This window comes from Zalophus californianus, chromosome 8, assembly GCF_009762305.2.
Source record: "Zalophus californianus isolate mZalCal1 chromosome 8, mZalCal1.pri.v2, whole genome shotgun sequence".
Taxonomy (NCBI): domain Eukaryota; kingdom Metazoa; phylum Chordata; class Mammalia; order Carnivora; family Otariidae; genus Zalophus; species Zalophus californianus.
Window position 1 is genome coordinate 140,228,623 of NC_045602.1, and position 13,949 is coordinate 140,242,571.

General features: G+C 58.8%; 1 protein-coding gene across 1 annotated transcript; it reads left to right on the forward strand.

The window, feature by feature from the left end:
* The first annotated feature begins 10,564 nt into the window (after nt 1–10,564).
* ABHD16B (abhydrolase domain containing 16B) lies at nt 10,565–13,847 on the forward strand. The gene has a single exon (XM_027620448.1). The coding sequence runs from the start codon at nt 10,726–10,728 to the stop codon at nt 12,136–12,138; it is 1,413 nt and encodes a 470-aa protein (XP_027476249.1). The 5' UTR covers nt 10,565–10,725; the 3' UTR covers nt 12,139–13,847.
* The last annotated feature ends 102 nt before the right edge of the window (nt 13,848–13,949 follow it).

The window sequence follows — 13,949 nt, forward strand, 5'->3', positions numbered from 1 at the left end:
GCCCCTTCCCCTTCCTTTTCCCTGCTCCCTGCTTCCCCTCTCTTCTCCCAGCCTTTGTTCCGTGGAGCAGCTACCCCCCCACCCCCGCCCCGCTGGGGGAACAGGAGTCTAGTCTGGGAAAACCCCAGGTGCTAGACTGGAGGTCCTCTGTCCCTGTAACCCAGGCCAGGGGGAGGTGGGACCTGGGAGAGAAGGGGCTCAGGACCCAGCAGTGGGGGACAGCCGGCTGACTTCCAACTCCCCTCCACCCCCACACGCCCACCTCTGCCCCTAGAGGCCCCAGAGGGATGGAGGAGGGCGGGGGAGTTGGCCTGAGGACAGGACATCCTCTTGGCAGGACACAGGACGCCAGGCCGGAGGTTCCCAGCCCCAGTCAAGGCCACAGGGGGAAAAGGTCACTGGGTCCTGGGGCTCACCAGTTCCAAGATTGGCCAATGTCCTGACAGCCAGTCCAAGTTACTTCAAACAGTGACTCCAAGAAGAACAGCAGAGCCTGGACACCCCAGTCCCCCTGCCCAGACCCCACCATGGCCAGCCAGGATGTAGAATAGTCTGCTGACCCACCCAGGGTGGCACCAGCCCCAGGATCCATCCTCAGGGAACCCCACAGATCATGGGGTAGACCAGCAGGCCCAGGTAGTCACTGTCACCATGTGGGGGACCTGTACCTTTATAGGTTTGCCTTCATCTCCTACCTGGGTGCCCCGCTCCTCCAGGTGAATCGTGGGGCCCACTGCCCTAGAGGAGAGGCCTCGGCCTGGCCCTGGCCCTCCCTTGCCAGGACAGGAACCCCAGGGACAGTCCAGCCGGGGTGAAGGCCATGGGGACCCCCTGCTCTCGCACATCCCCTCCTCTGGGGGCAGAAGCAGAGCCTGGTCTTCTGTGAGTTGCACCCTGGGCTGAGATTGGCAGACGGTGTGCTCACTGGTCTGGGAGAGGAGGGTCCCAGGAGGTGCTTGAGGGCAACAGATCAGAGGACTTCCTGCCCATACCCCACATCAGGCTGCCAGGACAGTGAGGCAGACCGTCCTCACAGGAGGCACCCTGGGCTTTGCCTATTGGCCAGTGGTGACTCCAGACCAGAACACCCCAACCCACTGGGGGAGCCCTGGGGGGGGGGTCTCACCGCCCCTTCCACACCAGTCTCCTGGCTTCAGCCTCATGCCCAACACAAGTGCCTGGTGGCCATTCCAGACTGCTCTAGTTACCTGAGCAGGAAATGATGTCTCACCCAAAAATAGCCTATAAAAGTGAATAATCTCAATGCATAGCTTGAGTCTGGATTTGCCTCTCTTAAGAGTTAAAATTACCCAATGGGATTTCTTTTTAGATATCTATCTATCTATTATCTATCTATCTATCTATCTATCATCTATCTATCTATCTATCATCTATCTAGAGCACACACGGGGCCGGGGAGGGGGGCAAAGGGAGAGAGAATCTCAAGCAGACTCAGAACTGAGCACGGAGCCTGACACAGGGCTCGATCTCACGACCCCGAGATCATGACCTACACTGAAACCAAGAGTTGGCCACTTCACCGACTGAGTCCCCTGGGGCCCCACTGAATGTGATATTAAGTATAGAGTTACCACATGAAGCTGTCATTCCACTCCCAAATGTCCACCCAAGAGAAATGACGCCTCCGCTAAGAAGCCAAGCTCCAAACGCCAGCCCCTTCCACCGCTCCCAGCCTCATCTCCTCTGTCTCCATCTTCCTGATGTTTTCATGGTTATACTCACAGTCTTTACATCTTTCCAAAAATTAAGCTTATTGAAGTATAATTTACATACACTGACATTCACCAAGTTTAAGCATATAATTTGATGAGCTTTGACAAATGTGTAGTCATGTCACCACCCCCAATGTCATGATGTAGAACATTCCCATCAACCAAAAAAGTCCCCTCCATCTCTCAGCAACCATTCTCAACCCTCTGGCCCCGCCAACCATCAGTCTGCCTCTGGAAATAGTGTTTCTTCTTTTCCAGCATTTTGCATCGAGCCAGATCATACAGTACATGGGCTTCTGTGTACGGCTTCTTTCAGTCAGCGCGATGCTTTTGAGATTCATTCTATGTGAATCAGGAGTTCACTCTGTTTCCTTCCACTGAATAGATGAACCAGAGCTTGCTTATCCCTTCACCAGCTATCAGACATTTGGGTTTTTCTAGTCTGGGGACATTATGAATAATGCTGCTACAAACATTTAAGGACAATGCTTTGTGTGAGCTTGCTTCATTTCTTGTGGGTAAATTCCTAAGAGCAGGCTTGCTGGGCCATTCTACTTCACATTTTCTAAATCTTTGTATGTGTTCATTTTTAGTCTGCCCCACCAGTTTGTATGCTCCCCAAGGGGTAGACACCTCGCCTCTGTTGGTCACGGACGTGACCAAAGCCGAACACAATTCCTCATGAAGAGTATATTCTCTACAAATAATTCTCACTGAGTGAGTGGGTGAGTGAGTGATGGTGGATTTCGGTGGTGCCACTGAGGGAGAAGCCACAGAAGTAGGTTAGTGTTGGGTGGCAGTGACAGGAGTGGCCCTCTGCACCCATGACAACTAGAAACTCCTCCTCTGTCCCTCCTCAGAGATGTCAGGTACCAACATCCTAAATTCACCTGATGAGAAGTCATGGGGGCCCTCTTCAAATGCCTCCATTGCCTCCTCACCTCCAGAGATCTCCAGTAAGCCACTCCCAGAGTCACACCTCGGAGCAAGCTGTCACCAAAACCTACACCCACACTCAAGTGACTGTTTCTACCCTTGTCTCTCTGTGGCCACACTTCCAGTTGGCCACAGAGCTGTGACATCTCCCTGAGCCCCTCACTGCAAGAACAGCCCTCGTTTCTCCTGAAGACTCAGCCTTCCCCTCCCTTTGGCTTCTTTCTTATCAGGTGTGGATTTTGTATTTTCTCTCAAAAACACCAAAAGTATTAACATCTCTATACTCTTTTGGCACCCTTTGGAAGAACCCCAACAACCCACTTTCTCCTTGTCAACATGGCAGGTGCTGCTCATTGCTGGGACAGCCCACCTGGAAGACGGGGTGCCACCGGGAAGCCAGAGCTGGGTGGACACTCGGTGCTCCTGATCCCACCGTGTGCATCCAGGGACCACTCTGTACGGCCTGCTCCCCCTGCCCTGGCCCTCCACAGCTCCTGGGCCTTCCCTCCCCCTCCACCAGCCCCCGTCCACCTTCCCCAGGCCTTCGTCCACAAAGCAGTGACCTCTCTGCAGTGCTTTGAGGTCACTTCTCGAACTTTCTTGCTGAGAATCTTTCAGTGACTTCTGAGAAGTGGTTCCCTTTCAAACCCCTTGCCTCCGTCTACAAAGCTAGACCTGACCGGCCTCATTCCTGCTCCAGCCCCACTACCCTGCGGGGCCGGGCCACGGTGGCCTTGTCTCATCCCTCCATGACGCCAAATTCCCTGCGGTCCCAGGGCCTCTCCCAGGGTCAGGCCCCCACTGAACAATCTACTTTAAGAGCTAATTGCTACCCATCTTGCTGGTCTCAGCTCCTGACCCCTCTCCTGTTCTCCCGCCTCCAGATTGACAGACCGGGTGTTTGCTCCTTGAAAAGCCCTCCTTTGGGTTAAACATTTATTTGTGCCCAGGAAGCGCCCTGGGGGCAGGGATGCAACAAGGGCCATACTCAGCCCTGTCCCCACCATCAGCAAGCAGGCCCTCAAGGAATATCTGTGGAATGAGTGGTTCTTGTTGGGAGTGGTGACACGGAGAGATTAGAGGGTGGGGTGGTTCAGGTCATCACCAGGTGCAAAGACAGACAGGGAGGAAGAACTGCCTTCATCCGGCCTTCTGGTTCCCACGGCAGGAGACCAGTCCAGGCCCCGGAGGACATTGTCAGCTGGGGTAAGAGGAGCCCACCCTGGCCTGAGGGACCCAGAAGATTCCTGCCCCACGTAGGTGTGAAGACACCACTTGGGACTTTCCAGGGGTCTGTGCCTGCTGACAGGAGCCTCTGCGTGGGGGGTGGGGGGGCAGTACACCAGGGCATTTCCTGCCTAGCCTGGCTCCCCAGGGCCCAGCCCTGCAGCCCTGCTCCTTCCTCCCCCCCCCCGCCCCCCCCCCCCCCCCCCCCCCCCCCGCCCCAGGGGCTTTCCACAAAGCCTGAGGCCGCTATTTTTAGCTGAGGGAGAGGGACCAATTCCTGGCCCTTGCTGGCTCCCGCCATGGGATCCTGGGTGAAACTGGGGCTGGGGTTGGGCCCCAGAGGCCGGGGAGGCAGGCTCTTCCTTCCTTGCCCTCCATCAAGTCCCTGAGCCTGGCTTGCACCTGAGCAACCAAGGTGCCGTGCTCGTGGGGACAGCTGAGGTCCGGGCTCCCAGCCTGGGCTCTCTGCCCGGGCTCCCAGCCCAGTGGGCAGGGGCTCGAGCCCTTGGGCGGGGTTGGCCCAGGGCCTGGGTGGGCTACTGCCCACTTCCTGGGGCCGTGCCTCATCACTTCAAAGGCCGCTGGCGGCCCTGTGGTCACTCCCTGGCTCCCACGCAGCCGGAGGGGCGGGCCGCTCACGAACCCTGGCAGCTGGGTCCTGCCCCCGGCAGCTTCAAAGCAGCTGGGGTGGGCAGCCCTGCGGTTAGTGCTGATCCCCAGGGGAGGGTGGGGGACAGGAAAGGGGGATAACGGGGCTTTCTCTGCTTCTTCATCCTCCCCACCCCACTGCCTTCCTGGGTGGGCCCAGTCCTGGAGCAGGGGCTGCGTGGGGGCGGTGATGCCTTCATGTCTGTGTAATGTGTGGGGTCCAGGTGGGGTCACTCTGGAGTGCAGCCCCCATTAGAGAAGCCACAGAAACCAAGGTGAGGGACACCTGGCTGAGTGTGGAGGGGCTAGTAGGCCCTTTATGTCCTCCCTCCTCTCCCCACTTCTTCTGCCTGAAGCCTGGGGGACGGCCTGGAGGGGAGCGGACAGAGGAAAACAGGCCTGCCTGCCTGTCTGGGCCAGCCCACCACAGAGGTGGGCTTGACTTCTCGCCAGCTCCCCAGGGAACGGCGGGGTAAGAGGGCTGGGTGAGTGAGAGCCTCAGAGCAGCCGCCCAGAGTTCAGCAGACACTGAGAACAGAGAGTGCCTTGAGCAAGGGGGGTGGGAGGGGAGAGGAAACTTTCAGGGTCCCCTGGGGTCAGCTCTGGGACAGTTGCCGTTTTTAATCTGCGCAAGAGACTTAGAAGGAGCCCAGAGGACTGTAACCTAGATCTGCTCAGGCAAGCTCTGGAGGTGCTGATGGTGTGGCCCAAGAACAGCCCCTCCCCCAGCCAAGTGCCACAAAGCAGAGGGCACTCTGGCCCGAGACCTGTGTTCATGGTGGTCTTCCTTCTACCAAGCCCCAGCGGCCTTGCACGGTCCTGCACCCCTCTGGGCTGGCTTCCCCTCACCCAACCTCCAGCCTTCACTCCTCCTCTGCTTGGGTGCCAAGGTCTCCGGGGACCAGAGCATAGCCACAGGGCAGGGGAGGGGGGCAGGGTTCTCCCCTGATCTAGGGTCAGGAAAATGTCCCACTCCTGACCTGGGGCCTAAGCAGAAGCCAGCTTTCAGCCCGCCCACCCAGGCAAGTGGGAGACCTGCGTCCAAGGAAGGCCGACCTAGGGGCCTCCCGGCAGCGCCCTCCCGCGCCCTGGGCTCCTCACCCGGGACCATGACTCTTGGGGGCCAGCGACCTCGCCCAACCTTTCTGCTCGCGCCCCAGGCCATCTCCCCGCGTAGCGGAGCCTCGCGCCCGGGGCGCGGCGGGAGGAGGGTGACAGAGCGCTTGGGCAGGGACTCCGGTCACCCCTCCGTTCTCCAGGGGCCGCTGTGCGCACGGCTCCTTCGGCGACACCTTCCACCTTCCGCACGGCCTCACCGTCTCGTGAAAAATGTCGACGGGGCCACGACCTGGGGGAGCCAGAAAAGGGGACCTCGGCCCCCTGGGGGAGTCCGAGTCGCCATGGAGGCTCGTCCTGGGAAACGGGGGCTCCGACTCCGCGGCTAGGGGCGAGCCGGCTGGGTGACCGTCTTGGACCCTCGGGGCTACTAGGCCCTTTTCCCGCCCCATTGCTGGTTCTCGGGGTCCCACGCTGGCGAGGCAAAATGCGGCGGACGCCGAAAGCTCGAGACTTGCCTCTCAGGCGGAGGGTCCCCGTCTTTTCCATTCATCCCACCAAGCCCGGCCCGCTGCATCTCCCCTCCCCCAGAGCCAGGGCCGGCTGTGTGAGATCCAGGCCGTAGTTTCCATCCGGCCACTACGGAGGCGGCGGGCACCCGGGTCCCACAGGTGAGGGGTCTCCACAGGGCAGCGAAAAGCAAAATGCGGGACTGGATTGCCCGACTGACGGAATGGCTTCTGGTGCCGGCCTGGTCAGCGGGTCAGGATCAACGAACATTCATGAAGCTTATACACACATACCGATAAATACTAAAAGCACAGAGCTGACCCGCATTGCAGCAGAGACAAACTCCTTCACCAGACTCACAGGCTAGCACAAGATTTTGGAAAAGTAATCTGGCCAGATCTCCCTGCCGTGAGAACACACACTCCCTTTCATTCAGGCAGGCACTCTTAGGAATCACTGTGTAGGGGAAAGCACCTAGAGGCCGGATCCTTGGACAAAGGTGCTTACGGCAGCCACCGCTGCAGAGGGGAAAGGTCTGGAAACCCACATATCCTCCAACACAGGGGAGGTATCCTGGGGCATTAGTGCCCCGCGCACCTGGAGGAATGGGCCACCTACCAGCTACTGGCCTGCAGTGATGCTCAGGAGAAAAGCAAGCTGCCCAGTAATGTATACACCATATCCATTTTTGCAAAAGCACAACATAAAATAACCACCCCAGTCCTGACTGTAGGTTGTGCACGTGTGCAGGCAAATAGAGGAAGGTGTGCAAAGACATGTCCAGGTTAGTATATCTGGATACCAGGGAGGTGCAAAGAGAGGACAGTTAACTGTTTTATACCGTCTCACCGGTTGCAGTGAGCCTCGCTTACATTTTGAATAACATTAGCGAAGCACTCACCTTCTATCAACCCCTGTGCACGGTGTTAGTGCAGTGGTAGAAAGGATAAGGCTCTGCTCTGAGGGACTCTCAGCCAGGAGTGACACTGGGTTCACGTATGGGGCCCCAGGGATCATCCCAGGTGCGGGACCATGGCCTGCAGGATGCCAGGAGGCACTGTCCACACACTGGAGTCTGCAGAAATGGTACAGACTGGGCAGCACCCAGGGGAGCTGAGCGCCAGGGAACTTGGCCCCATCAGACCAGCCTGCTGGGCTGCTGACCCCAACCCAGACTTTACCCTGATGGTGGGGGGTACAATGGGAGGAGAGGTTGAGGGACTGGCCCTCCTGGGAGGCAGGAAGGAGAGAGTGTGGGTGTGCACTGCTCCCCACCAACCCCACCATCCTTGAGGGCTCTGGGTAATTCTCTGTGATTCCAGATGTTCAGCAGCTGTCTTGGCCATTTCCGCCCCTTCTCTGACCCTGCATCCGCCAGGAAGCGTCCCCTCCTGTCCTCAGGCTCTGAGCTACCCCCCACCTTCCCTGCACCCCATTTCCTGAGCAGAGGCGTTTGTGCAAACTCAGCTCCCTATCCCACCAGGGTGGCTTCAGTTTTCCCAAGGCCCGGGCTCGGCTCCCAGAACCCCGGGCTGCTGTGGTGAGCTCACGGCTGCCGCCTGGCTGGACACCCTCTGCCAGGGGCTCTGATCCCAGCCCCCACCCCTCCAGCCTCTGGGACTGGTTTTTTCTCTCTCCCTCCATTCTTTCTCCAAGGTTGGCTCTGTCTGCTCCTGCAGCAGCATAAATCAGGGCCTCCAGGGACACAGAGCAGAACTGGCCAGGAGGGAGCATTGCCTCAGTGGGGGAGGGTAGAAGCCCTGTGGGGTGAAGGCCAGAGGTCACAGAGCCCAGCAGGCTCTGTGGGGGTGGGGTGTATGCTCAGATGTCTGCCTGGAAGACACTGGGGGGTAAGGGGGGGTTGCCTCCTCAAACTAAGACCTGATAATTGGGATCACAGCCCCACCTTCCCTGAGCAGATGGGGGGGGGGCACAAGAGGTCATTGCTGCCACAGCTGGTCCAGTCTGGTGGGGCTCTTCTGGAGAGAGGACAGCAGGAGGTGGTCTCCCTTCCTGTCACATGCTTTCCTGTCTCAACAGGGCTGGTGGTTCGGGGGCACTTGGGCTCCCATGGGCTGGGGGGCAGGGCTGGTGGGGTCAGGAGCCAGGCCAGACACAGGGTAAGGCCCCCCAGGGGCCAGCAGCTCCAGCCTGCCGATCTTTGCTCCTCAGAAGTCTGCTCCCCTCCACCACAGCCACCTCCTCCTCCAAGCTTCCTGCTCTTCTAGGGGGAGGCAAGGGCAGGTGGGCCTGACTGAAGGAAGGTCTATTTCCAAATACAAATCTCAGAGCTCACCAAGCTGAGAGACTGTCCCCAGGAGGATGGGCTCCTCCAAGCCCCATATTTCCCCCTGGGGAATCAAAACAAAACGTGGCATGTCTAACATACTTTGAGGACAATCTTCCAGGAGACCCCTGTGTTTGCCTGGATTCAGGCTGAGGACACAACAAGGGCCTCTGTTCTGCTGTTGGAGGTCACTCCTATGGTCTCACAAAATGAATCTGGAGTCTCTGTGTCTGCACACCCCAACCCCAGCTAGGGTAAACAGCTTCTGGGTTTATGAAAGAGGTTCCTGGGAGAGTAAATGCCCCTACTCTCCCCCAAGTTCTTCACTGCCACTCCTAACCACCGGGCCAGGGGGCACATTTCACGAGGACCAGGACCACTAATCCCCATGGGCAACAGCTATGCCCATCCCTTGACCCCAGGTGTGGTACCCTGTGGGCTCCCTCCTGGGGCAGTCTCCCCACCACCCCTGCAGACCCAAGGAAGAGGTGAGGTGGTTGCAGGGCAGAGGAAACAAGAGGGGACCATCGTCCAGGTGCACCAGTGGACATGAGACACCCTCTTGGTCCTCAGGACCTGACCATTAAGAAGAGCAGCCCAACTCGGGATATGAGCTGGATAATCAGGAAAATCTGGATCTCAGCTGGCTGGGGGAAGGGGTGGCAGGGGTAGCATCGTCAGGTTTAGCAAAAAATAACAAACAAACCTAAAAACAGGACATCCAGTTAGAGTTGAATTTCAGATAAATAATTTTTTAATGTAAGTTTGATCCACGCAATATCTAGGACACACTTATACACAAAAAGTATTTATTGTTTATCTGAAATTCAAATTTGGTAGCATTCTGTATTTTATCTGGAGACCCTGGTGGGAGGGATATTCAGCTCTCCCAACTCATTCACTCACTCACTCAATTGACTCCTCCTGCTTCCCAACCCCTAAGAACCCCAACAGTCTCCAGCTCTGCTTCCCAAACCTGGTGGGGGCTGACTGGGCTGGCAGTGGACCCAGATACACAGAGCTGGAGAGCAGAGGCAGCTTGCAGGAGCCTGGAGCCCCCTTCCCAGAACGCTCTGGGTCTCCGAAGGCAGGTCTGGCTCCCAGGCTCCAAGGGACTGGCTAGGTTTGTTAAATTCGCTTTTTCAATTCCATGCAACTGTTGAATGAGCCCTCAGAGCCTGGCTCTTCCCTAGCTCTAACCCTGCCCCCTTTGCCCTCAGATGGGCTGGCCCTCTCCAGTACAGGAGAAAAAGGGGAACCTACCAAAGTCCTCCAGAAAAGAGGAAGGTACAGCTTGTGGAGTGGTTTGAGTGAGGAGTGGGGAAGAAGGCTTGGCCGGGGGCTGAAAATGAGGAACACTGGCCAGTCAGGACCTACCTGGAGGTCACTCCCTCTGCTGGTACCAAGTGGAAAGAGGATCCAGAACAGGTGGGGCTTTCCAGCCCAGCTCACCCCTCTCCTGGGAAGGAAGGTGGGGGGGGGGGGGCAAGGTCATGAGCACGCAGTGCCTCGCTGCTCCAACAGCAGCCCAAGAGCCAGACTCAATTTCTCCCCTAGGGTGATAAAGCATATTGGATTTTCTGGGCTGCCCCACCTTGCACTGGGAGGTCTGGGGACACAGCCACCTAGCACGGGCCTGGGCAGGGAACTGCTACCCCAGCCTTCTTCAGGAGACTTCCATGTCTTCCCACAGTTGCTTCTTCCTGCCCCTGGCTCCCTTTCCCACCCATGTGGGTACCTTACAAAGTGGGAAAGCGATCCACAGCAAGCTTAGTTCAGGGCCATGGGAAGCCCTTTGTTTTAACCAGTGAGACCCTGGCTTCTGACCCCGAAGAGGTTAAGGCAGTAGATTTTCCAGCCTGTCTGTCCATCTTCAGTTAAGGGGGGGTGGGGGGCGCTGGATGCTGGTCAAGGTGTGATGGAAGACAGGTGAAGTAGGGCTCCGGGGCGGGTGCAGGCAGAGGACGGTCTGGGGAGGGTGTGGCTGCCGCGGGGTCCCAAGGCTTGAGTCCTGGGGGCGGGGCAGAACTTGAGGTCCACCACGCCTGGGAACCCTTTGTGCACCCATCACAGGGTGTTGCCTCTTTCCCCAGCAACAATGACTCACAAAGCCAGACTGCGCCGGGCACATGCCGCCTCCTCTGGACCCTGGAAGGCCCAGGTCACAAAGGCCATTAGGGCCAAGCCCTGAAGAGGCATGTCCCAAGACAGCTCTGCGCAGTGCTCACCCCTGCAGGCGCCAGCGGGGCCGGGCCTGGGCCACCCACCGCACCCGGGCCTGGCGACTGGGCATTACGGCTCACGCGGAGCGCCGTAGCCTCGACGCCCATGTGTGTTGTCTGCTTCGTGAAGGCGCTGGTGCACGTGTTCAAGATCTACCTGACCGCCAACTACACCTACAACTTCCGCAGCTGGCCTGTGGACTTCCGCTGGGATGACGTGCGCGCCGCCGGCGGGGGTGGCAGCAGTCACCGTGCGCTGACGTGCGCTGCAGCCGCGGCGGGCGTGTGGCTGCTGCGGGGCGCGGCACTGGGCGGGGACGCGCCGGGGCGACGGCTGCGCGGGGCGCGCAGTCAGGCGCAGTGCCTCCTGCAGCAGATCCGCGAGCTGCCGGGCCAGCTCGCCAGCTACGCCCTGGCCCACTCGCTGGGCCGCTGGCTCGTGTACCCCGGCTCCATGTTCCTGATGACTCGCGCGCTACTGCCGCTGCTGCAGCAGGGCCAAGAGCGCCTCGTGGAGCGCTACCGCGGCCGGCGCGCCAAGCTGGTGGCCTGTGACGGCAATGAGATCGACACCATGTTCATGGATCGCCGCCAGCACCCAGGCAGCCAAGGCCGAGGCCTGCGCCTTGTCATCTGCTGCGAAGGCAACGCCGGCTTCTATGAGATGGGCTGCCTGTCGGCGCCACTGGAGGCTGGCTACTCGGTGCTGGGCTGGAACCACCCGGGCTTCGGGGGCAGTACAGGCGCGCCATTCCCTCAGCATGACGCCAACGCGGTGGACGTGGTGGTCAAGTACGCGCTGCACCGCCTTCACTTCCCGCCCGCGCACGTGGTGGTCTATGGCTGGTCCATCGGTGGCTTCACGGCCACCTGGGCCACCATGACATACCCGGAGCTGGGTGCGCTGGTGCTCGACGCCACCTTCGACGACCTCGTGCCGCTGGCCCTGAAGGTTATGCCCCACAGCTGGAAGGGACTCGTGGTGCGCACCGTGCGCGAGCACTTCAATCTCAATGTGGCGGAGCAGCTGTGCCGCTACCCAGGCCCCGTGCTGCTGCTACGGCGCACGCAGGACGACGTGGTCAGCACCTCGGGCCACCTGCGCCCCCTGCCGTCCGGCGACGTGGAGGGCAACCGCGGCAACGAGCTGCTCCTGCGTCTGCTGCAGCACCGCTACCCGGTCGTCATGGCGCGGGAAGGCCTCGCGGTCGTGACGCGCTGGCTACGTGCGGGCAGCCTGGCGCAGGAGGCCGCCTTCTATGCGCGCTACCGTGTGGACGATGAATGGTGCCTGGCACTGCTGCGCTCCTACCGCGCGCGCTGTGAGGACGAGCAGGAGGATGAGGAGGCCAGGGGGCCTCATGGGCTCTCCTTCCCCTGGCTAGTGGGCCAGGGCCTGAGCCCGCGGCGGCGCCGGCAGCTCGCACTGTTCCTGGCACGCAAACACCTCAAGAATGTGGAGGCGACTCACTGCAGTCCGCTGGAACCAGAGGACTTCCAGTTGCCCTGGAGGCTGTAGTTCTTGCCCCTGCAGCTGCGGGCAAGTGTGGGTGCATTTGCGCACCTTCAGGGCCTCAGGTCCTTACCCTCCCCACACCGGAAACCAGTAAAGCTGGCCCTGCCTGGGGATCCCGACCTGGTGTCTGAGGGAGGGTGAGACAGGACATAGGGAACCTGTCCTCTCTCTCTCTCTCCCTCACGGGCGTTTCCCCCTCCCTTCCTCAAGTGTTTCTCCCCCAAACACTTGTGGATTCCGGTCTGCTCCTAAAGAGAATGTAGACCCAGTTTATGGCAACACTGTGTGATGGGTGCTTTGATCACCTCAAAAGGATGGTGGGAACACGGGCTGTGGGACCCCAGCAGGTGCCCTTAACGTGGCCTAGGGTACAGGATGGCTCTGAGTTTGGACAAGTCACCCCTAGCTGTGAAAGAACACTAGCCCTGGAAGATTATAGACTAGACCAGGAGTGTGATGCTGGGCTCTTTAGGGTCCCCTCCCCACCTCCACCTTCCTGGCTTCTACAGGAAAGGACAACAGACTCAGAGTAACAGGTACTTACAGTGGCATGTCCGTGAGGGCTACAGACACACCTGCACGGACCATTCACTTGCTTGGCATCCCCTTGAGCCAGGTCTGGGCTGGGCATTGTTCCTGGTTCAAGGGTGTAATACAGAATGAGAGACAAGCCCTCTGCTCACCACCATCTGTAATGCAGTCGCTTCTCTACCATCTGCCATGAACTGCATGAAGCGGGGACTGGGGCTAGCCAGGGTGGGCTGAGCAGGAAACTGCAAAACTCAAAGAAGCCAAGTGGGGCAGACATTTAATTGACAGCACCAGAGCAAGACACGGCCACGATGCACCTAGGCCAGGGCCAGCCAGAGATATGTAGGTACCTAAGGTGACCTTAGGTGCCAGGAAGACACCTGTGGCTAGGTGAGCTTTGAGCTGATATAGAAGGAGCTATCCAGGTTCAGGAAGGGGCTTCCATGCAGAGGGATCAGTACAAGCAGCGTGGCTTGGCTGGGAAGGGCCAGTGCAGTCCTGAAGGGTTTGAATACCATTGAAGGGTTTGCTTCCAGTGGCAATTAGCCAAAGAAGGGAAGTTTTGGGACTTGTTTTAGCGAAACCGGGTTGTCTAGTGGTTACACACCTCTCCTTTGAGAAGTCCAGCAAACTTGTTCCAGCGTTTGCTGGAAGCCCCTCAACTAGCTGAGTGGTCTCGGACAAATTACTCTAACCTCAGTCTCCTCATCTGTAAAGTGGGGAGGGCTCCAGCTGGATTCTCGGGTTGTGTGAAAAGGAAATGAAAGAACACCGAGGTGCACGCGGTGCAGGAGCGCGAAGGCTGCCCTGCAGGCGAGACGCCTCCAGCCAAGTCAGGGTCGCGGCGCCTGCCGGGCAAGAGGACGAATCGCGGACACGCCTTTTTCTGCGTTACCCCCATACAATTAAAAATAAATAAATAAAAATCCCTATAAAGAGAAAGGACTTAAAAAAAAAATGAAGGGAGAAGCTAATCCCAAAGTCGGGGTTCGGGTCTCAAAAACGGATCTCAAGCAGTCTGTGCGGTGCGGTAGCCATGACACTCCTAGGCAGCGGCAAACACCCTCGACATCTCCAAAAGGGCCAACCCTATAGGCTTCCCCAGCGCCATGTTGGACGGTCGTCCCACTTCCCACCTTCCCAGTGCGCCTTCGGACCTTTCTACCTGTGTCTCGCTGGTGGAGCCGACGTGGGAGGGATTCCCTCAGAACCTGGCCTCCCTTTCCGGTTTCGTCCGCAGCCTCGGCCAATCAGACTGGAGCGAGTAATAGAGACGGGGCCGA

What these genes read in the sequence shown, in the direction of transcription:
- ABHD16B (XM_027620448.1), top strand. Translation starts at nt 10,726, where the DNA reads ATGTGTGTTGTCTGCTTCGTGAAGGCGCTGGTGCACGTGTTCAAGATC.